Source organism: Mchenga conophoros, linkage group LG15, assembly GCF_057382185.1.
Source record: "Mchenga conophoros isolate Kocher_MC1m ecotype Shallow Benthic linkage group LG15, M_conophoros_male_GT1.1, whole genome shotgun sequence".
NCBI lineage: Eukaryota > Metazoa > Chordata > Actinopteri > Cichliformes > Cichlidae > Mchenga > Mchenga conophoros.
In genome coordinates, this window is record NC_140540.1 from 24873173 (window position 1) to 24899245 (window position 26073).

Below are 26073 nucleotides of genomic sequence, written 5' to 3' on the forward strand. Positions count from 1 at the left end.
CTTCAGTCAAACACATTATCAGATCTGAGCTGGTAAATAACATAAAGTATAAAAGCAAAATGAAACACTGGTGTTGCCACAAAGCCAAGAGAGCAACGCAGGAGAAAAATCACATCTTGTGAATTCGTGAGTTTATACTTTTATTTGAGCGATTGATGCTTCTTTATAACATAAATCATAAAGGAGGTGTGGGAATAACCTCACTGATTCGCTCACTGAATATTTTCCATGATAAATACCATACATGTAACCTGTACTCGATTACTGCAGTTCCAGCAGTGTACAGTATTGGCAGTAGATTAGGACCAGGTGTGAAAACATTTATAGAATATCTTCATCACCAGCTAAATACATACTCAATAAATTGCCAGGACATGCAGTTTGTGCTGCAGATAGTAAAATACCCCTGAGCACTTATATCACACTTACAGATTGTAAGTAACAGAATCAGTGAAATGTGGAGCCGATTTAAACCAAACTCTGAAGTTAGCCTCCTGCAGAGCAGTTTGTAAGTTCATAGGAGTTCAATTGAAAGAGCGCGACCTTGGTGACAGTGAAAACTCTGACTTTTTGAGCACGCCTCTGAACCTGAATGATCTCTGTTTGGACCAAAACATGTTCCTGTATAAGCTTTTAATGGGGGACTTCACCTCAAAATCATATTTAAATGTTTGCTTCTACAGACAAAAGAAACGCCCAGCTGCTAACATTATTGTGAACCAAGTGTTTTTCATATCCTGTCACACGCACCAGCTTTCTTTCACAGGTACATGCACGCTTCTTCAGCACAGCTGAAGTCGGTGAGTGTAGGGGAGTTTAAAATGAGGACACAAAGGGAAGAAAACCTGCAACGGAAATCAAAATTTATCAGTCACGTTTATTTTTGGACAGTACAAAGAAGAGTCCTGTGACTTTCTGCATCTCTAACACAGTTTTCTATTTTAGTCAGAAACAAAATAAGAACCCCACAACCTTGAACCGAGCCTGACAGATTTATATGTGCAGCTTTTTGTTTAGACATGTTTACAATTCAAAGATGATGAAGAGGAGGAGCAGTATGGGCAGAAAACCAGTCAGACTGAAGTGGACACTGTTCCTGTTTGATGCATTGAAGATGGCTTCGTCGGGAATGAAGTCGCCGTTTACGTTGCACTGACTGCAGCTGTCCCCGCAGAGTGAGCAGGAAGATATGCTGCTCCTCCACTGCGACGTGTATGCCCTCGCCATCCTCCGCCCTGCAGGAGGACGTGAAGGTTTAGAGATCAACGGTTTCAGTTTCTGCCTTTGTGTTTCTGCTGTTTCTTTTTAATGATTAAAGATGGAGGATGTTTGAGACGGGAAGGATGAAAACAAAATCACCAGTTTTAGATATATAGATATCTATATATCTATATATAGATATATAGATATATAGATATATAGATATCTATATATCTATATATCTATATATAGATATATAGATATATAGATATCTATATATATATAAAAATAATGATTTTTATTTTCAGTGGTCCCTCGTTTATCGCAGGAGTTACGTTCTAAATATAACCTGCGATAGGTGAAACCTGCAAAGAAGCCAACTTTATTTTTTACAATTATTATAGATGTTTTAAGACTGCAAACCCCCTCACTACACACTTTATACACTTTTCTCAGACAGGCATGAACATTTTCACACGTTTCTCTCTTGTTTAAAAACTCTCAAAGTTCAAATCTTCATAGAAAAATAAGTCCAGTATTATGGAATGAAACCAAAGATCAAACCCTGTTTTCAGGTCCAGAACATGGGAATAGAGCAGCTGCCAGAGAATTGAACATTAATGGATCAATTGTACGAAAGTAAGGGAAGCAAGAAGAATGAGTTGAATCAAGTTTGACTTATCTGACTATTTTGCTTTGCTTAACCGGTGTGCCTTATGGTCCGAAAAACATCTACCTTCCTTTAGCATGTCCAGAAGTCCAACTTTTTATGCGATGGTAGCATCTTCCCCTGCCTTTTGGGTGCTACCACAGGTTCCTTTGACGGTGCAAAACACTTCATCGACATTGTTGTGTTCGTTGATTTGAAAACTTACAAACATACAGTACAGCACTTCAGAGTCTGCTAGCGATCGAAGATTTATGTAAATTTGACAAGCTGAACGCATTCTGTACTGTACAGGACCACGGCACAAGATTGACTGACAACGGTCTACAACCGATCAGGACGCAGAACAAAATGCACTGTAAAATAAATAAACAAATAAATAAAAGCATGCAAAATTGCCCCCCAAAAATCTGCAAAACAGCATGGCCGCAAAGGTGAACCACGTTATCCGGTTGTTCAGTCTGACGTCACTAGCCGTGTCTGGGTCTAAACTCCGCTGCAGGTCCATATATCAAACGATCACTATCAATCAATCAATCAATCAATCTTTATTTATAAAGCACTTTTCATACAGAAAAAATGTAGCACAAAGTGCTTTACATAGTTAAAAGCAGCCCACCCCACCCTCCAACTCACTCCCCACACTCTCAATACACATATATCCCCCCACCCACACACACATACACACACGCGCACACTTAAAGAGTAAAAATTGGGCTGGGCTCGCATGAGCCAAGTGAGGAAACATTATAACAGGGAGCCGTCTGCACCGGGAGCCGGTCACAGACCGCAGCCTCCGGGCTGGGCACACAGCAGGAGGGAGGCCAAGGAGCCCCCCAGCCAGGCTGAGAGGACCCCAGAGACCCAGCAGCCACGGTCAATAACAGCCCCGGTGCAGAGAGCGCCCTCCGAGGAAACACTGGAGATATGACGCAATACGATATATACAGGGTAAAATGATAAAATAAATAAGAACAGGATACAATATAAATATAAATATAAATAGAGTAAGAAGATTAAAAAATGAATAAGAATAAAATCAAAAAAATATTAGGTAAATCCTAAATTAATAATAGAATAACAGGATAGAATAAATAAGCATAAAAAATAAATAAACGCTAAGTAAAAGCTAAATTAAAAAGGTGGGTCTTGAGCCTGTTCTTAAAAACATGTACGTTCTCTGCGGCCCTGAGCTCCTCCGGCAGGCTGTTCCACAGACGAGGACCATACCACTGAAAAGCTGCCTCTCCGTGAGTATGTGTCCTGACTTTAGGGACAATCAAAAGGCCAGTACCAGAGGACCTCAGGGTCCGCGAGGGTTCGTATGGTAAAAGCAGATCTGAGAGATAAGAAGGCCCAAGACCATTAAGACATTTAAAAACCAATAAAAGAACTTTAAAATCGATCCTGAAACACACGGGGAGCCAGTGCAGCGATTCTAAAACCGGTGTAATGTGGGCCCGCCCTCTGGTCTTCGTCAGCACACGAGCTGCCGAGTTTTGCAAGAGTTGTAAAGTTGAAATATTCTTCTTAGGAAGACCAGAGAGCAGGGCATTACAGTAATCAATGCGACTGGTAATAAAAGCATGCATCAGCATCTCCGTGTTGGCCCGAGAGAGAATAGGGCGGACTCTGGCTATATTTTTTAGATGATAAAATCCAATTTTGGTTACATGTTTAACATGTGGGATAAAACCAAGCTCAGAGTCAAAAATAACACCCAGGTTTTTCACTTGTAGTGAAGGACATAGTGAAAATGCCTCTAATTTAGACAAGAGTTTCTCTCTCTGAGCCTCAGGACCGACAATTAAAACTTCAGTTTTGTCCTGGTTAAGCTGTAAAAAGTTTTCTGCCATCCAAGATCTTATATCCAAGATACAGTTAAAAAGGGCATCCATTGGTCTGGTGTCATCAGGAGACACGGAGATGTACAGCTGCGTGTCATCAGCGTAACTGTGGAAGTTCACTCCATGCCTCCTGATGACACTGCCGAGAGGCAACATATACAAATTAAAAAGTACAGGGCCTAGAACCGACCCTTGAGGCACACCACATGTCACCACTATGGCATTACTGAGAGTTGAAAAACTGTCTAAAGTCTTTCATCTTTAATAAAATGATCAGCATTCTGCTCTACCAGGTGTAACAATTGAGTTTTACATCCAGGCATCCATGAAAACGGAATTTATGACATTTGGAGTTAGAAGTTAGCAGGGAGTTAGCTCGCTAGCTTCTATCTAAATACAATATAGCAGAGGTGTGGACTCGAGTCACATGACTTGGACTCGAGTCAGACTCGAGTCATTAATTTTATGACTTTAGACTTGACTTGAAAAAATGTTCTAAGACTTGTGACTTGACTTGGACTTTTACACCAATGACCTGGGACTTGAATTGGACTTGAACCGATTTACTTGAAAAGACTTGATATTTTACCCCAAATATAAAATTTAACATGCATATTATATAGAGATTGAAAATGTGACGTCATTCACGGGTAGAACCGCAAAGGATTCTGGGAACTCGTGGCAAGAGGTACTAGCGCACGCAGGCTTTCAATTGAAATCAGTTATACAGCGATAAAAAGAAACACAAAAATGGCAAGAAGCTGTTGTATTATTAACTGCAATAGCCGGTCGAATGACAGCCACGGGAAGCCGATGGGTAAAGAGATCGGTTGTTATCGGATTACGTCGTTGAAGAGAAATTGTTCGAGCCATGTTTCCGAAGTAACAAAGACGCGACGGATGGTCTGGATTGCAGCCAAGATCAAATATAACGTCCCAGAACACTCCAGCTCACAGGTTAGTCTGCTCCAAGCATTTACACAAAGGTCAGTGTTTTGTAGTAGTTAATACGTCATTTTCATAACATAATTGGTGATATAGGTTACAAGCAAGTCTGGCGCTGAACAGAAATTGTCGCGCTATGCTCCTTTATTTATTGTGCATAAATAGTGAATTGTCCTGACACAATATTGCGTTTCGCTTCTGTTATTATGGTACATTGACAAAAACATATACTTTTATTCACAGGATAAAACAGGTTTTTTGTATCACTAATTGCCCAGTACGATTACAGCATACAGTATTATTGTCACTGCTACATTTCTGTGATGCGTACCAGAAATTATTTCCACTACTAATTAATTATCGTTGAGCTCAAAGGTCCTATTAATAAACGGTTAATGAATGTGTATTTATGACGACGATTTGTGAGACTGGTAAACTTATGATACGTACGATGGTCTTTCGTTCTACACGGTGCATTTCAAGGTCCTGTACCCATCCGTCGGTAAACTGTACCTGGGCTTGTTGCAGTGACCGGAAGTTACTAAACTTCACGAGTGTATGCACTCACTCCAAGATCCGTATAATTATAAATATGCATATAAATATGCTACGATGAGATAGCTGACTTCATCTAACTAGCAAATGTTTTCCAGGCTACGTTGGTGATGCAGTTTTTTTTTAATGTGTATGATATTTTTGTCATGCGATTTTAAAGCCGGTCCTACAACCGCATCCAAGAATAACATGCAGCTTATCTCAGAACTGTCGGTGAAAATTATTCTTGGAGCTAGGTTTAATTGAGCTGCATTTTAAAGAGGTGCAATTTCACAATTTGTGTATATTTTCTAAGTTCACTATTTTGTCATGTGTTGAGAAAAACACAGATTTAAAAATTACATGGTCTAATATTTACATTTATCATATAACTGCAACATTCTTTTTTTCGTTTTTTTTAATGACTCGAAAGGACTTGAAATTCAAAATTTCAGACTTGTGACTTTACTTGGACTTTTACACCAGTGACTTGAGACTCGACTCGACTCTGACTTGCCTGACATTACTTGAGACTTGACTTGAGACTTGAGGATAAAGACTTGAGACTTACTTGAGACTTGCAAAACAATGACTTGGTCCCACCTCTGCAATATAGCATGTCCTGACTGCGGGGTTTTGGAAACAAATTAAAACGTACAGCTCTGTTATCACTTCCAGCATAAATGAAGACAGAAAACTAAACAGCAGTGACGTTTGTAGGGTTACTGAAGTTGGGCTAGCTGGTATACAATGATGTGCTACGTGACCGCTAGTGACACAGCTATGTTAGCATAATATAAACAAGCTAACTTTTTTTCCACTCGATAAAAGTTAATGTGAGTGTTCTCGGTGGTCAGGAACAAATGTAATCGCATGGCAGGATGCTGTAAAAGGACCAAACTTCAGCCAGGAGAACAACTGAGATAATCCATCCACAATACGAGGTTAGTCATTCATGTACTGCTGCATGGGCTGGGCTGTAGTTACATACTAAGGTTTTAAAAACTGAGCTTAAATAAATGATTAGCGGTAATAAAAGCCGAGAGAGGTCAACAGTGATCACTGACTGTTTTAGGAGCTTTTTGAGATCAAATAGAATAAAATAAAAAACATTAAACATGTTAACAACACAAAAGCCATATTAAACGCAGACTACTTTAGGCCCGGAAGTAGGATTCGTCACGTCATCACTGAACAACCGGATAGCGAGGGACCACTGTAACTGTAAAATTTGGCGGCTATCAGTGAATTTTCAGTTTTGCAGTATATTTTAAACTGAAAATCATTCTTATATACTTCTGCTTTTTATATTTTTAAACCTTATTTTGATACCCAATTTATTGTTTTATCACAAAGCATGTAAAAATGTATTATTAAATTAAAATGTAAATGTTTTTTCATTACCTCACAAGCAGTAATGTCAAACTCAAAACTCTTTTATCTCAAGTTGGCTGGAGCAGCAAAACTACATGATAAATGTGTGAAATTACAGAGAAAGTTGGTTCATTGCCCAGACTGTCCTATAATTATATAAAATACACATTTTTGGTTCATTCAAAGAAAATTTCTTCTTCTTTCTTTCTGAATCCACTGTATAAAAGTGTACATTTTTAGACATTAAAAATGTAGAACTTTCTGTCATTTAATTGTTCATCTATTACTTATTTGTTTTGGTGTAGAGCACAGGTGTCCAACTCCAGGCCTCAAGGGCCGGTGTCCTGCAAGTTTTAGATATCACCCAGGGTCAACACACCTAAATCAAATGATTAGTTCATTACCAGGCCTCTGGAGAACTTCAAGACATGTTGAAGAGGTAATTTAGCCATTTAAATCAGCTGTGTTGGATCAAGGACACATCTAACACTTGCAAGACACCAGCCGTTGAGGCCTGGATTTGCACACCCCTAGTGTAGAGTGATGGGCAATGGGAGTGAGGGGGGTCATCAATAGGAAAAGCTTTAAAATACAATTAAAACTTCAAAAATGTGTGCACTCCTTCAAATTTTCCAGATTTCCTGATCCAGGCCGGATTGGAGTCTTTGCCAGGCCCATTATGGCCCTGGGGCCTTATGTTTGACGCCCCTGTTCTAGAGAAAAAGGCTTGTAGCAATCATTCAGGCCAATACATTTTGTTTAATCACAGGTTTTTCGCGTGATTGGGTGAACACACAGTGCTAAACTCTTGCTAAACAAAAGCATAAAAAACTCATAAAACGTCAGTGGAGGTCCTCGGTGTGTTTACATGGACATGACAGGCTGTCCTGGTTTGGATCATACTGCATGCATTTTCCCCATATACAAGATTATAAAAACATCAAAACTGAAAGTAAAAAAATAAAAGTGGACATGTTCTGCTTTAGGTCCATATATTTCTACACAATCGTGCATTTTATTGTGTCATTTTGCTTCCGTTTACTACCACAGTGGATCAAACAGCCTCAGTGAGGTTAAAGTGCTGATTTTCACTTTGACTTTAATGAGCTTAATTACAATATTGCATTAACTGTTTAGGAATTGTTTTATACAGTCCCTCGTTTTCAGGGAAAAATGATAACAACTGTGTCCCTGTGCAAACAGTATACTGTTTAATTGTTATTTGTTCATGAACTTGAATGTGGTCTTCATATAAGCTTCATATAATGAGCTGAGTACACACAGAAGTGATCTCTGTGAGCCATAGGATCCAGCTCAGCCTTCAGACTGCTCTAAATGCTCTGTTTCAGGCAATTTTTTCTACTTTCTGCTATTTATGATGTTGTTAAGATAATACAGTCATCCCTGCCACACTGCTTTGGCTAGTTGCACAGAAGCCCCCCACTCCCAGTTTCCATTAACGGCGGACAACTAATCAGAATAGAGCTGGTTTATAAGGGAAAGAGTTAAAATAGTTTGCACCTCAATTCATTCTCAGTCTGAAACAATGTCACATGTATACAACGAATGAATACGTTTGAGAGAGTTTCCACCATGTTGTTACAACAACACTTTGTCTTTTGTGTTATAATTATATATCATTTTAAATAAGAGTTCTTTGATTTTATTGGGCAAAACACAGTATTTGCAGGGGAGAGTAAAATGATTATCCATTAATATAAGCATATGAGCGAAGTCTTACTTGGTTCGTAGTAATCATAGATGACGACCGTAGCTTCCTGGACTTTGGCAACTTTATACTCAATAATCAGAGGAATCTGGACACACATCTCCAGCGTTGTCACCTGGAAATAAATTTATAACTTAAGCTTCAGTATTTACACTCAGACACATCAGTGTTTGTGAGCCGCTCACTGAGTCCAGGTACAGGATGACTTTTCCCAGCTGCGTCTCCACTTTCTTTACAACGTCGTTAGTCTCGATGCCAACCGGCGACAGACTGAAGCCACTCAGCAGCCCCACCTCCATGATGGCCATTCCCGTTGCACTCAGGCCCAGACCATACACCAGCCTGCAGAGGACCACAACACCACACAAAGGAAAAGAAAAAAAAACATTTAAATGATATTCAAAATGTTATTCTAATCAAATCAAATTTTATTTGACTCTTAGCCTGTATTAAGTTTCTTGTAAATTAAAATAATAAATTTAATTGCTATAAAGTACTCCTTTATTTATCTTTGGAACTTTCTCAAGAGTATAAACATAATTAGGGTGAAATTTACCGACAATGATACATTTATTTAAAAAGAAGGAGCAATAAAAAATAATTTCTTGATGAACAGAAATTAATTTAAATGTTTCAGCAAACTTGTCAGAGCAAAGACCAAATAACCACAGTGATTAGAAGTTATCTGTGTATTGTTTTAGGCACTTTCCAAAAGTGAATAAATATATTTGGAGATGTATTGGTTTCAAAAAGGTTATTTCTAACAAATGTTTCAGTTTTTCTCGGGTCTGTTGTCAAACTGACATCTGGTGCTTTTGGCTGATTATGTTTTATTGTTTGTAAACAGACGATGATCGCTGGAAACGCTTCTCACACATCCTGCTTTGCTGTGCTGATGAATCTGTTGCATCAAGCTGTTGGCATGTGAAGAAACAGATGCCGACCCGCTCACCTGGTGCAGATGTACAGATGTGCAGAGTTTACTTCGCTGTCGACCAGCTCGACGTACAGCTCAAACGCTTCCTGTTCGCCAGCTTCTCGCCTCCTTCTCCTCATCTCCTTGTTCCTGACGTTGTAGAAAACGTTAAGCTGAAGGAAGAGAAGAACCAAATTTACAGAATAAGAATGAGAATCACACAGAGGTTTAAAGGAAAAATGCAGCTTCTTTATTGTTTCTTTAGTTAAAAGTACTTGCTGTAAGTAGCTTCTGCAGAATTTCACTAAAGCTTTCTGCAGCATTGACCCAGTGGGCAGTCTGACATATGTGCTTCTGTTCTTTAACTTTTTAACTACCACAATTTAAGTGGCTTTGTTTTTGACATAATCTGAACAACTATTGTTCTTACTATTATACCATTCAGCAGACTGAACACAGACCAGCAGGAGGTGCTATTACACGAGTGACATGTCCTGTTACCTGAAACAAGGCGAGTCCACGACCTTCTGCTGTCACCTGCAGGATTAAACTTTCTTCTGGAGTAATCTAAAGCATAAAAAACAATCTCTATGTTTTTATTGACAGATTATTGCAGTTTTTTTTATTGCTGTGCACTAAACAACTGTTAAAAACTAAATTAAGTCCTTAACTGGACTAAAAGGAGTAGGCAACTCCTTTTAGAAGACTGACTCACACCAAGCAGTAAATCTTTTAGGGCATTTTTAGGAAATATAATATAGTTCCACGTTTTTCCTTTCAATATGAGGGAATATGACAGAGCTGAATTATCTGTATAATATTACATGCTGGATGTAATCATTTGTTTCACTGTTCCATGAACTCTGCTCTGATCAGTTGCTGACAGCCTTCAATAACCAGCCGATATCTGACTCATCCCCACAAATATTGCTGGATAATACTTCAGCCGCTGTTTTCCGATAACGCTGGCTCATCTGTGTACCTGTTGGCTCTGATGGAGCAGGTAGTTCTCGTTGTTGATTTGGAAGGAGGCGACAGTGGTCGAAGGGTCGATGTCCACCCTGATTGTGACGTCAGTGTCGTGCGACCCAATGCGAGCCGCGAACATAGACAAAGCCTGGAGAGCCACAACTGTGTCCTGAAAGAAAAAACGAGACTCGCGGTCACATGGTACACGTAAGCAAACGTGTGTCTGTGATGTGGGGGATTTCAATCCCTGATGATCCTTTGCTTTGATATTCATTGCTGATTTCCTGTTTACAGCTGAGGATGGGAGTCTGCTATTCAGCACATGTCTGTGCATCTGTTTTAGAGAAAATCTTTGCCAGACAACGCCTCACTGGGCTTTACTCACTGTGCTGTATTCGGATCTACTGGCAGTTTCCCCATCTGCCTCGCATGTTCTGCATGTACGAGTGGCCATGTGTGCTAAGAGGTTAATAAGTCTTTAGTCACTACATACCCAGACGGCCACAGTTGCCCTCTGATGTGACATATAACCACAGTTGGGGACTTTTTTTTTTTAAACATGAATCCAGTTTAATCAGTAGAGAAAAAGTCCTTTATTTAGAGTTGACAGGGCCAACAAGTCTGTTTTATGTTTTGTTGGTGTTAAAAAGAAGATGATGCAGAAATCAAAAGCCTGTGTAGCTTTTTTTCCCCCCCTGACGTCTTTGTTCTGGTTTATTTCATCCTCGCATGTCTGTAGTTATCATGTGGTTATTGTGTCCCTGTGGCTCAGGTGAACTTTACTCTCCCAAACTCCACTGCAGAGATTTGGAAAGAAGACAATCACAGTCAGTGATGTATGCCAACATTTGTGGCTCCAGTGACAATTCGGGCCAGCAGGAAGGTGGATTGAATCTAAATAAACTACAATTAGTCTGTTTATGGTGTTAAAGGAACAGGGCAGCCCTGTCCACTGATGTCTTTTTAATCATTTTTGGATAATGATAGAGCTCCATGGCACAGATAAACACAATGCATTAAGTTCTGCATGAGCTCTGCTTTTTGACACATGTAGTTTTTGACAAGTGTAGTCAGATGATAACAAAGAGAGGGAAGGTAGTCAGAACTGAGGGGATCGAACTACCAGAGGGCAACATTGCAGACATGGAGGACAGCTCCCAGGCCTCTGGTAGAGGACCCGAGCTTGAGGGATTAACCGCCCACAGAGGTGAGTGGGGAATGAATATATATATAGTAACGGAATACATGTACCAGCGTTACGTATTTAAAATACAAAATATGAGTAACTGTATTGCGTTACAGTTACCGTTTAAAATGGTGATATTTAAAATACAGTTACTTTGTTGAAATAAATCGATTACACGGCGGTCTTTTCCTGTTTCAAATGTTAGGCTATACCCTCTCTATTTTTGGTAATTCCACATGAAAAACCAATAAAAAAAATAAAAAAATAAAATAAAAAAAACACGCATGAAGAGACTCTAATGCCTGTGTCTCAATCTCGCGACCCATGTCACCCCTATTTCTATAATGACGTGAAAATTTTTTTTTTAAGGATTGGTACAATCTTAATAATTTGAAGATTACATTCATGTACTTCTGTTTGGAGTTAAGATCTGACCTGAGTGCTTCCAAATCCTCCTCTGTGGTTTCTTTGCTGGCTGAGCCACTTCATTAGGTTCAGACCCTCTGGGATTGAGTTCAGCTTGTAATGAGACAGCAACACGTAGGACGCCATCTCAATGTCAGATGAACGAGGTTGCCACGATGAGGACAGGCCGTCATCCAGGGAGAACCACATCGGCACACCGTCTGCTCACAGAAAGACAGGGCATAATTCAGATGATTTATTTTTAAAAAGAGAAGCAAGATGATCAAAAAATATCTGGGGTAAAGACTCCCACAAATAGCTAAAAGTCAAAGCCAAGAAGTGGATTATTTTTCCAGCCATGCTAACTCTCAGATAATTCAATTAAAATGCTGAGAAAGACACCAATAAAAGAAACAACATCCGATTCAGTCACTAAAATTACCAGAGGTGAGGCATAGGGACAGGCTTGTTTTCTAGGCCTCACCAAACTGACCTGGAGGTTGGAGCTTGGTCCTGTCTAGCTGTCTGCCACATTACCATTACAACAGAGTTTTCTAGCTATGAACTTTTCAAAATAAGAAATAATTATTTATAATAGTGATTTTTATTATACAGACTAATTAATCATACAAAGACTAAAGGACACCATTCTTCAAGTAAAACCACTGTATGATCCAAAAATGTTTTTAACTGAATGTAACAGTTCTGTTCACAATCAAACAATGTAGATTTGCATGAAACTATGAGAATGAGGTGCATGAAGTTATAACAACCCCCAGAGAAAGCTTATGTCCCCCAAATGTTAAACTGGCTTTTAAGACACAGCTGCTGTTGTACCTCTTATCTCAGCTCGTCCAGTCAGATTATTGAGTGCTGATTGGGCTTTGGAGCTCCCTGCCAAAGCCAGAGCGTAGGTGAGTAGACTGAGGCTGTAGTTGCTGGAGACACCAAGAGCAAGATGGGTCTCCAGGTACATCACGGCTGCAGACACCTTGGTCTCATACAGAGCCTGACAGATATGGAATAGGGCAGCAGTAGGTGAGACGACAGGTTGGTACAGGCACATGTAACAATGTCAGGCCAAATTAGATCTTACCCATGAATGTGAGGAAAACAGAGACTTTCTCTTTATCGATTGGTTAATGATAATAACCATAAGGCATGGTCAGTTTTGGTTTTTAAATGGATTTTTACATTAAAAATACTACAGAAGCCTAGATAATTAAAATGCACAAGAAGTTTTTTTGTACGTCTACTTCAGGGGTGCTCAATACGTCGATCGCGATCGACCAGTCGATCGCAAAGGTAGTATTGGTAGATCGCATGGCATTAAAAAAATAGATGCCAGCCTATCATCCATCCCGTCACTTGATTGATACAGGGAAGCCAGTCAGATGACAGCAGATTTTTTCTGACGCTTAGGTCGCTGCGCATGCGCAAACAGCGGCGCGAAGTGTAGTAAAACTGACAAGCTAGTCAGCGAGTTAACTCCAATTTTTAGCTCTCGGTTTTTTCTCTTAAACCTGGCCGTCAGCAGCTACTGTCCGGACTATGCATCCCTGGCTGATTCAATTCAGTGCAAGTCATCAGAGTAAACTCAGGTAATGACAAAAAATTTACATAGTTAATTGTGTTGTGAAATATTGGATATTGCGGTTATGCATGTATATACATTGTAGATATAAAGAATCCTCAATATATTTATAAATAAGTATATGTTTTGGATTTTTGTAGTGGGTAGATCATTTTGACTTGGTCATTTTATAAGTAGCTCACATGCGGAAAAAGTGTGAGCACCCCTGGTCTACTTGGTAACTCTTATAAAGTGAACACTGTTTAAGCTTCTTCAGCCTGTCCATTGTTGCTACTGCATCTGCAAGCCACTCTGCAAGGCACTTTGCAACCCATCTCCACCCCAGGTCATTGTTTTTATGCTTTTAAGACTTCTGTGGCATATCTTCTCCATTTATGCCTGCTCTGTTATGTGCTTGCTGCTTCCAAATATAAATGACTGCAGATGGAAAGTTTTGACTTCAAAATATGAGTCACCACCCAAACATGTGTCACAAGTTAACACAATATTTTGTTTATCCTAAAGTTCAGCAATTATTTTGTAACTACAGTTAAAAGTTACCATAATAAACAGAAAATGTATAAAAAGGAACTTAAATAAGGAGACACATAGCTCAATAAAATAGGTATGACAGAAAAATAATCTTAAAGAGTTAAAAGCCAATCAAAAATCAAATAACTAAAACTAAAATAAGTATTAAATATTAAAAATATTTCTAACTCAGCAAAGGAAAAGCTGAATATAAAATTGCTCCCCATGTTTCAGTCTGAGAGGCGGACCCACACTAATCTCTCAAAATGTCCCTGGAAAGTGTGCCTAAACAATGGCATCTCACCTTGACGCTAGCGTCTTCCAGCAGGGCGATGAGGACGTAGGCCGTGAGAGAAACAGGCCCGTCCAGGCCTCCCTGGAGCTCGGTGTGGATCACCCTGCCGGGCTCCAAGAAACTCCCATCATGCCCTTGCTGGCTGGCTATCCAAGCTGCCACACTGTGCAGCACGTTGGAATCAATGTTGATGAAGGGCCGTGCCTGCAGGAAACACCTCAGCACAAAAGCAGAGAGCCTGTGCAAAGAGACTACCTGCTATTAGTTTTCCTGAGTTTTTCAGTTATATGAGCATGTTACTGATGTTTTCTTTTAGACAGACCTGGTATATTTATCACATACCAGGTGCTTCCAGATGAGTCCTGCTCTCCAAAGGCGCTAAAGGAGCCATCTCCTCTCTGAAAGGTGAGCTCCCGCTCATAACCTGGTGAAGAGGACATCAGATGATGGGAAAAAAGGCAAAGACAAATGACAAATCTAGAGGTTCTTAACCTAGAGAAATAAATGAGATGTGCATTTTAAATGTGTTTATTCAACAGGGTGTGATCAGATGTTCCTAAAGTGTGAGGCACCTGGGGTATGAATGAATTAAAAAAAAAGAAAAAAAAACCAAACTCATGGACACTGTTCACGTAATGGACCGGTATTTGACAGGGCTCCACACAAACGCAAAGCAGATGAAGCATCGCCAAATATGTTTCCAAACCAACTTTCTTCCAAGTCAAAGACTAGAAAATTTGATGAAACATATCTTGCCTTTGGCTTCACCTGCACAAGTGCCAAGGTATGTGGGGCGCCATTTGTAAAGTGAAACATGCTGAAATCAACGACAACATTTTTCCACATTTAACTCAAAACCTTACAAAAACATGTTTTTTGAGTCATTTTTCACAACATTTAGCATGAACATGTCCAGCGATTTTGGCTGGACATGTGCTGCAGTGATTGTGAAGTGGAGACTGCAGCTGCCGAGAGTCCACTACTGCTGAACCTTTGGATGGCTGACAAAACGGATCTTTGGATGTTTTCAGCTAAATCGCTGGATGTCCTGGTAGACAAGAAGTGAGGCAGCTCATGGCGGTGAGAAGTGACCATCATTGGAAAGCAGACACAATCTGACCACTACCGGCACACTTTTGCACTGGAATTTTTCATAAAGCTTTTATTTTGGTATTTCCGTTGAGCCATACAATAAATTTGCATGTTAGCTAAATATTTAGTTTCCTGTAACATTTAGATTTAACATTTAGATTTAAATATAATATTTAGATTGAACATTTAACATCCATCCATTTTCTTCCGCTTATCCAGGGTCGGGTCGCAGAGGCAGCAGCCCAAGCAGAGAAGCCCAGACCTCCCTCTCCCCAGCCACCTCCTCCAGCTTATCCAGCCCTGCGATCCCAGGCCAGCTGAGAGATATAATCTGTCCAGCGTGTCCTGGGTCTGCCCCGGGGCCTCCTCCCAGTGGGACATGTCTGGGAAAACCTCGCCCAGGAGGCGCCCGGGGGCATCCTTATCAGATGCCTGAACCACCTCAACTGGCTCCTTTCGATGTGGAGGAGCAGCAGCTCTACTCTGAGCCCCTCATCCGGAAAAGATTGGAGTGCGCACTCCGCAAAAACTGAGTTTTCGAAAATCTCCAACTTGACAGGAGTTATTATGTGTGGATGACGGGTCAAACGCATGCTTTATCAGCCTCTTTATGAAAACACCATGTAGGTGTGGATGTAGCGTAAAAGAGTTAGTAGTTTATTTTATTGCTACCTGTAATTTATTGCAGTTTACTTTTATTACTAAATGTTTGAGGTGCGAAATAAACTGAAATGGAGTTTGAAAACATATATGTGTGTGTGTGTGGTTGGAGGACGTGTTTGTGCTGGGGGAGATTTTCTTGTAAAACAAAGGGGGAACCTAGCAAAAAAAGAAACCACTGAATTAGATGTAGATGATGAAGATAAAGGAGAAAGAAATGTAGCAGGGCCAGGTTTAAATTAAAAACCATTACTATCTAGTGAAAGATGTAAAGATGTTAACACTATGGACCAAGCACAAGCTATAAATACCTGGATTTAGACTTGAACACTAGACATTAAGCTGTCTGCATGAAAGGACAGAGCACAGTCTACTTTTTAAGGAAGCTAAGGTCTTTAATGTGCAAACAAGAACACATTTTTACTAACAGTGTTACCATTTTCTTTGTGGCTAGCTATCTTTCGGAGAAGCAGCATCACAGCCAGTGACAGTTGGAGGCTGAACAAGGTGAGTAGGAAGGCTTTGTGCTGGGGACTACTCTGAAGCTCCTAGAGGGAATTATTGAATCAAGGAAGTAGGAAGAAAGAAAAGAATATATAATGACTCCAAGATCAAGCTACTTTGTATTCTATAGAGATTTAAAAAAAAGATTTTTCATATTTTTTTCCTATGAGAATTCAGACCTGGTTTGTGTAATCAAAAAGGCTTCGTAGCACTACCATGACTAGCAGAATTTAGTGTGTTTAATTTCCTTTTCGTGAAATTTTGTGTTGCTGCAGTACTGAGGACAGGGCTAAAAACATCAGTACTGGTATAGCAACTGAAACCTATCCTCTGGTAAGTTTCCAAATGTTCCCAAAACATTGTGTCTACCTCCACAATCTGTCATGCCAAAGTGAAAACACGAACCTCACTGGTCTCCTATTCAGATCAGATGCTGCAAAATCAAACCTGACGAAAAGAAAACTGAACCTACCATAAGGGAAATACAGCAACATATGCAAACAAGAGTAACTAGGTGTAACCAAAGACAAATAAAACATCAAAGAAATGGGTCTGGAAACCACACACAGTAGGAACTACAGTTGTTATCACTTCTCACATGAAAACCCCAATGCTTGTAAAGTAACTGATTAAAAGAAAACAAATAGTTATGTCTATAACTTCTGTTCCCTGAAGGAGAGGAAGGAGGTGAAACACATAAGTATGGGATATCATGCCCTCGTGTGTCTTGGCTGAAGAAACCTTTATTCACGCCTTTAAGGCAGATGACGTGTGATGACATGCGCACGGCCCCGCCTGCAAATATAGCCGCTGTCATCATAGTCATCCCTCAGTTTGATAGCCGCTCTTCACCGAGCCAAACTGCTCAGTGGGGCCACCTTGTGTTGAGATGTCGCCTTTCTCACCCGATGGCACGGACATGGTCGGGGCTGAAAGCCGACAGCTCACCGATTCTGATGTTTCGGCGGGTCCGCGCTTTGTGTTTACGCCCTTTTTGCGCTGATTCTAAAGCTGTTAGTTTTATCTCTCTCCAAACTATATTGACTGAACCAGCAGCAAAAGAAGATCCAAACTACACTTCACATAAACATCGTCATGAATTCCCTCTTACTTTTGCTGTTTTGCTTCCAACATGATAAAAATCACACTTCATGCACAGCTCTCGCTCTCTGTGTACTTCAAGAACAGTTTCCTGTCTAAAAATCTGTTTTCTGCATTATTCGCTTGCTTGTTACGCACAGGTCTACCGTTTTTGGCTGCTGTTTTTTTTCCTTACTTCCGAAAAGAAAACCTAATTTCTGCTGTTCAATAGGCTTCTGAACAAATGTAAACTTTTTTAAATTATGCAACATGCTTAGCCGTGTCTCTAATAAAACCTCTGTAACTTCAGAGGTAATGTTCGTATGTTGATTCTTTCGTTTTTGATGTACTGCAGAATATTTTTATAAAATCCCAGGCCAGGAAAATCACCTTCATGTTTTTCTGCGTTTTATCTTCAGCTACTTTGACACAAAGGCATCTGCTGTGATGCTTACACCTTTGATAAAGTCTTGCGAGTGTCAGCCTCCTTTTTTATAGATACAAAAATATGTAAATGTACTGATCTGAATTATAATATTTCTGACTGTCTGAGGCAAAATTTCCCAGATTCAAATCTAATTGAACTGAATCGAATCGTGGATCGAATCGATTCGGGACCTTGTGAATCGGAATCAAATCGATTCTAGAAATCAGTGACGAAACCCAGCCCATATACACACCCTGCAGAGCAGCCACCAAACCGGAATCGGACCACCACATCCTTAGTGAGCGGTAGACCCAGCAGAAAGGACGGTATGAGCCACTGAAGGGGCTGTAACGTCCAACCGATAAAACCGCAAAATTTTGAGTGGTGATGCCCAACTAGCTGCCGCACAAATATCAGCTACAGGCACCACTTTAAAAAGAGCCCACGAGGTTGCCATCCCCCTGGTGGAATGAGCTCTCACCCACTGGGACAAAGCAAGACCTCTGGTGCCATATGCCAGTGAGACAGCCTCTGTTTAGACAGAGCGAAGCAGACACACAGCTGGTCACATAAACGCACATTCTGAGTGCGTTCAATGTAGGTGCATAGCACACGCACTAGACAAAGAGAATGCATCCTCCTCTGCTCCTCAGATGCAAAAGGAGGGGAACAAATGCTCAGCAACTCAAACTCCATTGAGCTAATAGATGCAGGCATGAGCTTGGGAAAATAGGCAGCATTTGGACGCAATATGACCTTGTGGCCATCAGGTGCCGAAGCCAAAGCGAGAAGTAATGTAGTCTTATATGAAAGAAATTTCATATCCACAGACTCAATGGGTTCAAACGGTGGGCTACAAAGGACCTCCAGCACCAAAGACAAGTCCCAAGCAGGGACACTGGACTTAAGCACAGGTCTCAGCCGGCAAACCACTTTCAGAAAACGTATGGCGAGGGGATGTGCGCCTGGTGTCACCCCGTCAAAGTCAATATGACAAGCAGATATAGCTGCCAAATAAATCTTAATTGTCGAAAATGAAAGGCCCTTATCCAGCAGCTCCTGCAGGAATGTCAAAACATCCACAATAGTGGTCTGAAATGGGAGAGTGTGGCAGTCCTGGCACCATTGCTCGAAGGCTCGCCATTTGTAAGCATACAAGCCTCTTGTACAGTGGCTTGCAAAAGTATTCGGCCCCCTTGAACTTTCCCACATTTTGTCACATTACAGCCAAAAAAAAAAAAAAGAATCAATTTTATTAGAATTCCACATAAAAGACCAACACAAAGTGGTGTACACATGAGAAGTGGAACAAACATCATACATGATTCCAAACATTTTTTACAAATAAATAACTGAAAAGTGGGGTGTGCGTAATTATTCAGCCCCCTGAGTAAATACTTTGTAGAACCATGTTTTGCTGCAATGACAGCTGCCAGTCTTTTAGGGTATGTCTCTACCAGCTTTGCACAGAGACTGAAATTCTTGCCCATTCTTCTTTGCAAAACAGCTCCAGCTCAGTCAGATTTGATGGACAGCGTTTGTGAACAGCAGTTTTCAGATCTTGCCACAGATTCTCGATTGGATTTAGATCTGGACTTTGACTGGGCCATTCTAACACATGGATATGTTTTGTTTTAAACCATCCATTGTTGCCCTGGCTTTATGTTTAGGGTCGTTGTCCTGCTGGAAGGTGAACCTCCGCCCCAGTCTCAAGTCTTTTGCAGACTCCAACAGGTTTTCTTCTAAGATTGCCCTGTATTTGGCTCCATCCATCAACTCTGACCAGCTTCCCTGTCCCTGCTGAAGAGACGCACCCCCAGAGCATGATGCTGCCACCACCATATTTGACAGTGGGGATGGTGTGTTCAGAGTGATGTGCAGTATTAGTTTTCCGTCACACATAGCGTTTTGCATTTTGGCCAAAAAGTTCCATTTTGGTCTCATCTGACCAGAGCACCTTCTTCCACATGTTTGCTGTGTCCCCCACATAGCTTGTGGCAAACTGCAAACGGGACTTCTTATGGTTTTCTGTTAACAATGGCTTTCTTCTTGCCACTCTTCCATAAAGGCCAACTTTGTGTAGTGCATGACTAATAGTTGTCCTATGGACAGATTTCCCCACCTGAGCTGTAGATCTCTGCAGCTCGTCCAGAGTCACCTCTTGGCTGCATTTCTGATCAGCGCTCTCCTTGTTCGGCCTGTGAGTTTAGGTGGACGGCCTTGTCTTGGTAGGTTTACAGTTGTGCCATACTCCTTCCATTTCTGGATGATCGCTTGAACAGTGCTCCGTGGGATGATCAAGCCTTGGGAAATCTTTTTGCAGCCTAAGCCTGCTTTAAATTTCTCAATTTTATCCCTGACCGGTCTGGTGTGTTCTTTGGACTTCGTGGTGTTGTTGCTCCCAATATTCTCTTAGACAACCTCTGAGGCCGTCACAGAGCAGCTGTATTTGTACTGACATTAGATTACACACAGGTGCACTCTATTTAGTCATTAGCACTCATCAGGCAATGTCTATGTGCAAGAGATGTCCCAAAATGTGGGAAAGTTCAAGGGGGCAGAATACTTTTGCAAGCCACTGTATGTGTTGTGCCGAGAGAATCGACTGAAAGGGAACACCAACAGCTTTACTGACAAGAAAATTAGTTCAGAATTTTCAAACAAAGATGGGATTAACAAAGGCTAAAGTTCTAACCTTGGTTCGAATATCCCAGACAAGCCCCCATTTTTACAACCAGCTTTAAGTATGTATCAAGGAAGAAAATGTATTAAAAACAAACCTTAAAAAATAAAAGTTAAAGAGGGTTGATACTAAGTGGAATAAAAGAGTGTGGGTCCCACTATGAATCTCCAACCTGAACATTTTCTGTATTTGATCTTGAATTTGACCTTTTTAATTAACAGATTTGAAAACATCCTCATAAAGCTAAAACTAATATAGAAATAGTAGCCACACGTTTGTCAGATATCCTTCTGTGGCATGTTAATGTAACATGGTGCATGACTTGTTGCTCTACCTTGCATCATGTAGTTTATGGCTTGGTCTGTGGTTTTCTGGCTATCCTGTCCTGTGGCGTCCAGATACTGGAGAACGTAGATGTTTGGTGCAAAGTTAATCATGTTCTGTTCCCCACAGCCATAAGGCATTTGGATCAGTGAGTCCAGACCACTGATGGATGGACCGAGGATATCACCTTCATCGAGATGGAAACAAGAAAAAGAAAAAAAAATTGTATTTAATGGAAAAACAGAGCACAGGTGAGTCATTTTAATTAAAATTTTCAAACAGTAGCTTTTGGTTTGAGGAGTTACATGGTATAATCCACAAATGCTTTTCATATCAGCAGCAAAATTTCCAGTTAAACTTCTTGCATTTAAAAAGAATAGAAGACAATAATGGATACTTATAAGTATAAGACATTTTCCGCCATGAAGAAAAAAAGATTTGCCACATCAAACCAATATTAGTGGGCTCAACTTAGCAACAGTTAAACGAGAGAAACATACTCCCGTTTAACTGGAGTTAAACAGTTCAATGTCTCTTGAGAAACACTCTAAACAACTTGTCCGGAACTGTTTTTATCATCTAAGAAACATTTCTAAACTCAGACTACTGGCGTCAAAGGCAGAACTTGAGATGATTATTCATGCTTTTATCTCTTCTCGTTTGGATTATTGTAACGGTCTTTTTACGTGTCTCAACAAATCAGCTCTGGATCGCCTTCAGTCTGTACAAAATGCAGTGGCAAGACTTTTAACTGGTGCAAACAAGAGGTCACACATTACTCCAGTTTTGGCTTCTCTTCATTGGTTGCCTGTAAATTTTAGGGTTCATTTTAAAATTTTAGTTGTAACTTTTAGAGCTCTGCACGGTGAAGCTCCCCAGTATATCTCTGACCTGTTGAAACCTCGTGCTTCATCCCAAGCACTTAGGTCTTCAGGTCAGAGGCTACTGGTGGTCCCACGTACTAGGTCTAAAACATGTGGGGATCGGGCTTTTCAGGCACTGGCACCTAGGCTGTGGAACTCTCTGCCTTTGTCTTTACGCTGTCTAGACTCTACTGACTCCTTTAAAAAGCAGCTGAAGACATTTTTATACAAACAGGCTTTTAATTAATTTTAACTTGTATGTCTGATCTTATTGTAAAGCACTTTGTGGTTTTTATCTGTGAAATGTGCTATAAATAAATTTTACTTACTAAATATAACTGCATAGTGCATATCAGTATAGCAGGATGCATGTTAGAAGTTTGAGGAAAGGTGGGATAATTATTTCTGTAGTACTTTGGAACAGTGGCGTTAATTAATATTAAAATTACCACAGTCAGCTTACCCTGGAGGGAGCATTTAACAAAAAAAATCTCAAAATTTTATGTATGTATAGGTGTGGGGTAAATTTTGAAGTTAGTTTTTTTTGTTTTTTTTTTACTTAGGGATCAGTAAAAGGTTTTAGATGTTATCTCTGTACATGCTGTAAAGGCTGCAAAGGAAATTGGTGCCTCTTACCTGATCAGAATCAGCAGATTTTTTTTTTAATGAACATTAGCATATTAAATGAGGCCATTTTACTTTGATTCTATTTGTAATTTTCTGAGCTTACAGGCCCTTGAAGTAAACTATTGAGGGTTGGAGTTTTATGCATTTTTAATTCAAATTTTTTCAGCATTTTTAATCTCTTAGAAAATCATATGTCCAGGAGATATCCACATGACAATTTTAGGGCTGAAAAATGTATTCAAACTCTGTTAAAAACTGCAAAAACCAACATATGCAAATGTAACTTATTCCAAGATTGACAATCTAAATCATAATAACAATAATCTGCAGTAATTTAATATTTATGAGGAAGAGGAACAAAAACAATCACTGGTACCCTGGATGCTTAGTCTGTTTTTTGATAACTTACTGGAAGAACCCTTTAAAAAAGGAAAGAAATTGGTAAATTTTAAAAGAGCATATCACCACGATATGGGTAAAGTGGTGATTGTTCCACTGTCTTTTTCATCTTCTAAATTTCAGTCAAAAAGGCGCCTCCATAGTTTTGTAAGTTCAGGATAGTACTTTCTTACGATAATACACTACGCTCTATCCAGGTACTTCCCTCACCTGATGAAAAGCCGTCTGAAATAAACCATTTCCTGCTAAGTCCTACACGTGACAAAGGACATCTGTGGAATATTTCCAAACTTTCCAAAGTTTGTGTGTGAAAACAACTTCAGTAAACCTTATTTTTAGGAATTATTGTCTTCTGTTTTGTTGTTTACCATGAATCAGCCTGCAATCTCAGGTGATCTGAATCTGTTACTCAAGGTTTCTCCCTGGTGTGTTTACATACCGACAGCCATAACTGAAGCTCTCTCGCTGCCCTCCACAACATCTGGTGGGAAGGTAAACGTAACGTTTCTAGACAGGCTCATCCCTGCTGGTAAAAGCTCAAGCAGCAGGGAGGTGGAAAATGACTGTTCAAGACCTTCGGCCTGCAGGATGAATGGACATGCAAAAGATGAAGGCAAACAAAAATGGTGAGTAAGAAATGGGAAACGCAGAGCTGTGAAACCAGGTCAACATTTCTTTAGTTACAGTGGAGTAGATGGCGAGGATTGGTAACGTTAGCAAAGTTCCCTGCCTGTTTGTGCTTTAGATGGCTGACAGGCACTTTACAAACAGGATATACACGTTCAACTTCCACTGTCACAATTTCACAAGTTATTTTGTTATCTGTTAAAACCTGGAAAATGCTCCTTCTCAGTAAAAGCTAATAGAGAGATTTGGTGCCCCTCAGGCCTAGAGACCAATCAGTAACCCCATAACAAGATCTAGTCAGACTAAAGACTAACAATGTAGTAGTCTTATAACAGGCTTGATAATAACAGAAGTTCATATTGATAATAAAATCTAAGCATGGGAGTTAAAGTTCTACAAAAACAACAAATAAATGTATTTTTAAGCCAAATTAATTATTTGAACTGTTTTAGGACTGTGGAAATTTTTCACTGCGCACCTTAACTAACACTGTTGTGTGGACAGAGTCGGACACTGCATCCGAGTTGGCTTTCACAGAGATGGGGATCTCCCCGAGGACCAGCGGCCTGATGGGAACGAGGACGGTGGCTCCGCTTTCACTCTTCACAAACACCGGATGAACACCGGGCGTGGAGAGCTGCTCGTTGTCTGGGAAGACGAACTCGAAGGTCTCACTCTGTGCAACAGTGACGGTGACCTAACGACAAAGGCACAGAGTGATCACATTTAACGTGGCACAAAGGGAGTCGGAGGAAACCAAAGAGGCCTGTTCTTTCATGAAGGGTTTAAAGAACATATCAATTTTCAGAAATACTGATGCCACCTTAGATTATGGCAACTTGACACGTAAAGAACCCCCAATATACATTGGTTAAACAGAATTTCGCATTTAAAAAGACGCAGATATGTGTGGGAAAGGTCACATTTTAAGTGTTCTCAACACTCTCGGTTCAAAGAAAACAAAGAAACTCACCACTGATACCACCAAGATCCTGGACACTGAACTAAAAAGCAGCCACCCTTCTATTATACTGTCTGCTTATGGTTCCTCTAGGTGGCAGCATCTTACAAAAGTCTAACTCTGCTGTACTGTATTGTGATTTAATAATGTATGGCAGGCAGAAGCTGCCATAAGTATGCAACAATTAATTAAATGCCCAAAATTTATTATTACATAAATACATACAGATTATGATTACATGTAATAAAAATAAATATTTTATTTAAAAAAATAAATATGGGAAATAATTAATCTATAAATTTGACATAAATGTATATTTCTGACTTAATATTCTTTATTTGTTTTCTTATTGCCTCAAATCCCACAAATAGATAAATAATAGTTAAAAAACTTTACGAAATGAAATTAAAGTTATCATGATCAAAACTTAAGAAAGCACACACTCTTAAAATAACAACCGATAAAATAAATAAAAACAATAAAGAATTTTCCAAAGGTCAAAAGCTGTTTAACTATTAAAGAAAAGGTTTTCTCTTACAGTATACTTTGAGAAGTAATTCTTTGATGTCCATATTTATATTCCTATATATAAAATATAGGACATTCTTTAGACCACACAGTTGAACATTTTTTATTTTTAAACATGTACTTTTCTTTTTTCTAACTTATTCGTTTAATTTTATTTTTGGCAGTCTCCATAATAAAGCTAATTTAGCACCGTACCAAGGGTTAAAAATGACCCATTTGTCTAATGCTGGCAGACTCTTATATTAATGTACACTCTGCCTGTGTCTGAGGAGAAGCAGATTCACCTTCTGGTCCTCTTGGAGGTAGTTGAACAGAATGATCTCCAGCAGCAGCTCCTCTCCCCGGATGATGAAGGCCGGAAGATTTAAGGACAGGAAGAAATCCTGGAACACTGTCAGCTGCAGGAAGGTTGCATAGAAAACCTGGTTACAAGAGATGCTAATGCTAACAGCTACTGCTCAGATTAATAAGCCAAAAAGCCATACTGTGAATAAATTTAATAATACAGGGTTAAAAATTAAAATGAATTAAATATATAAACCTTAATACCTCTGCTGGTTGCTCTACAATTCCCAGTCCCAGATTCTCAGACATCACAAAGGCAGTGGCAATCCAGGTTGTGATGCTGTCTGGTACAGTTAGCGCCATTTCCTTTGTGTTTGAATTACTGCAACAAACGGCAAAAAAAAAAAAGAAGAGAGAGAACTTTAAATTTTAAAAAACTGCATCTGACCCAACGGTTTCTGAAGAATCATACCATGCAGGTCATCAGCTTTCTTACAAACAGTATGTTTGCTTACTGACTTAAAATGTTAGGTGTTGGAGGTGCGTTGTCTTTTGTCTTTGCAGGTTGGAGAATGGTTATTTGGAGAAGAAAAAAAAAAGTTCTTAAAAACTTAGATCCTGACCATTATCTATGAGATCTCTGACTGTTTGTGGCTTCACCTTCTTTGTGTTGTTTGAGCCTTTGTTTTGCACCACAGCTTACTCAGCGTTAGCTTGGTAATATCTTTTATCATTTCATAAATATGAATGTATATGGGACATCATCTCCTAAGGTTATATGCCAAGGTAACAGCAAAAATAACACCCACTCACATCCTGGGCCATTTAACCTCAATAAATCA

General features: G+C 39.8%; 1 protein-coding gene across 2 annotated transcripts in view; it reads right to left on the reverse strand.

Annotated features, from left to right (window-relative positions):
- Positions 1-259: 259 nt before the first annotated feature.
- The window catches only part of cd109 (CD109 molecule), a 47684-nt gene continuing 21870 nt past the window's right edge, over positions 260-26073 (reverse strand). For both annotated transcript variants that reach the window (XM_085247718.1, XM_085247717.1), the window contains exons 19-33: positions 25496-25613; positions 25231-25344; positions 23936-24154; positions 23270-23411; positions 20952-21128; positions 14514-14595; positions 14181-14409; positions 12610-12781; positions 11803-11993; positions 10195-10350; positions 9714-9779; positions 9249-9385; positions 8482-8638; positions 8309-8411; positions 260-1235 (exon numbers count right to left, since the gene is read on the reverse strand). In XM_085247718.1, the coding sequence (XP_085103844.1) occupies positions 1024-1235; positions 8309-8411; positions 8482-8638; positions 9249-9385; positions 9714-9779; positions 10195-10350; positions 11803-11993; positions 12610-12781; positions 14181-14409; positions 14514-14595; positions 20952-21128; positions 23270-23411; positions 23936-24154; positions 25231-25344; positions 25496-25613 (2275 nt within the window). In that variant the 3' untranslated portion in view covers positions 260-1023. The remainder of the gene's footprint in view (positions 1236-8308; positions 8412-8481; positions 8639-9248; positions 9386-9713; positions 9780-10194; positions 10351-11802; positions 11994-12609; positions 12782-14180; positions 14410-14513; positions 14596-20951; positions 21129-23269; positions 23412-23935; positions 24155-25230; positions 25345-25495; positions 25614-26073) is intronic.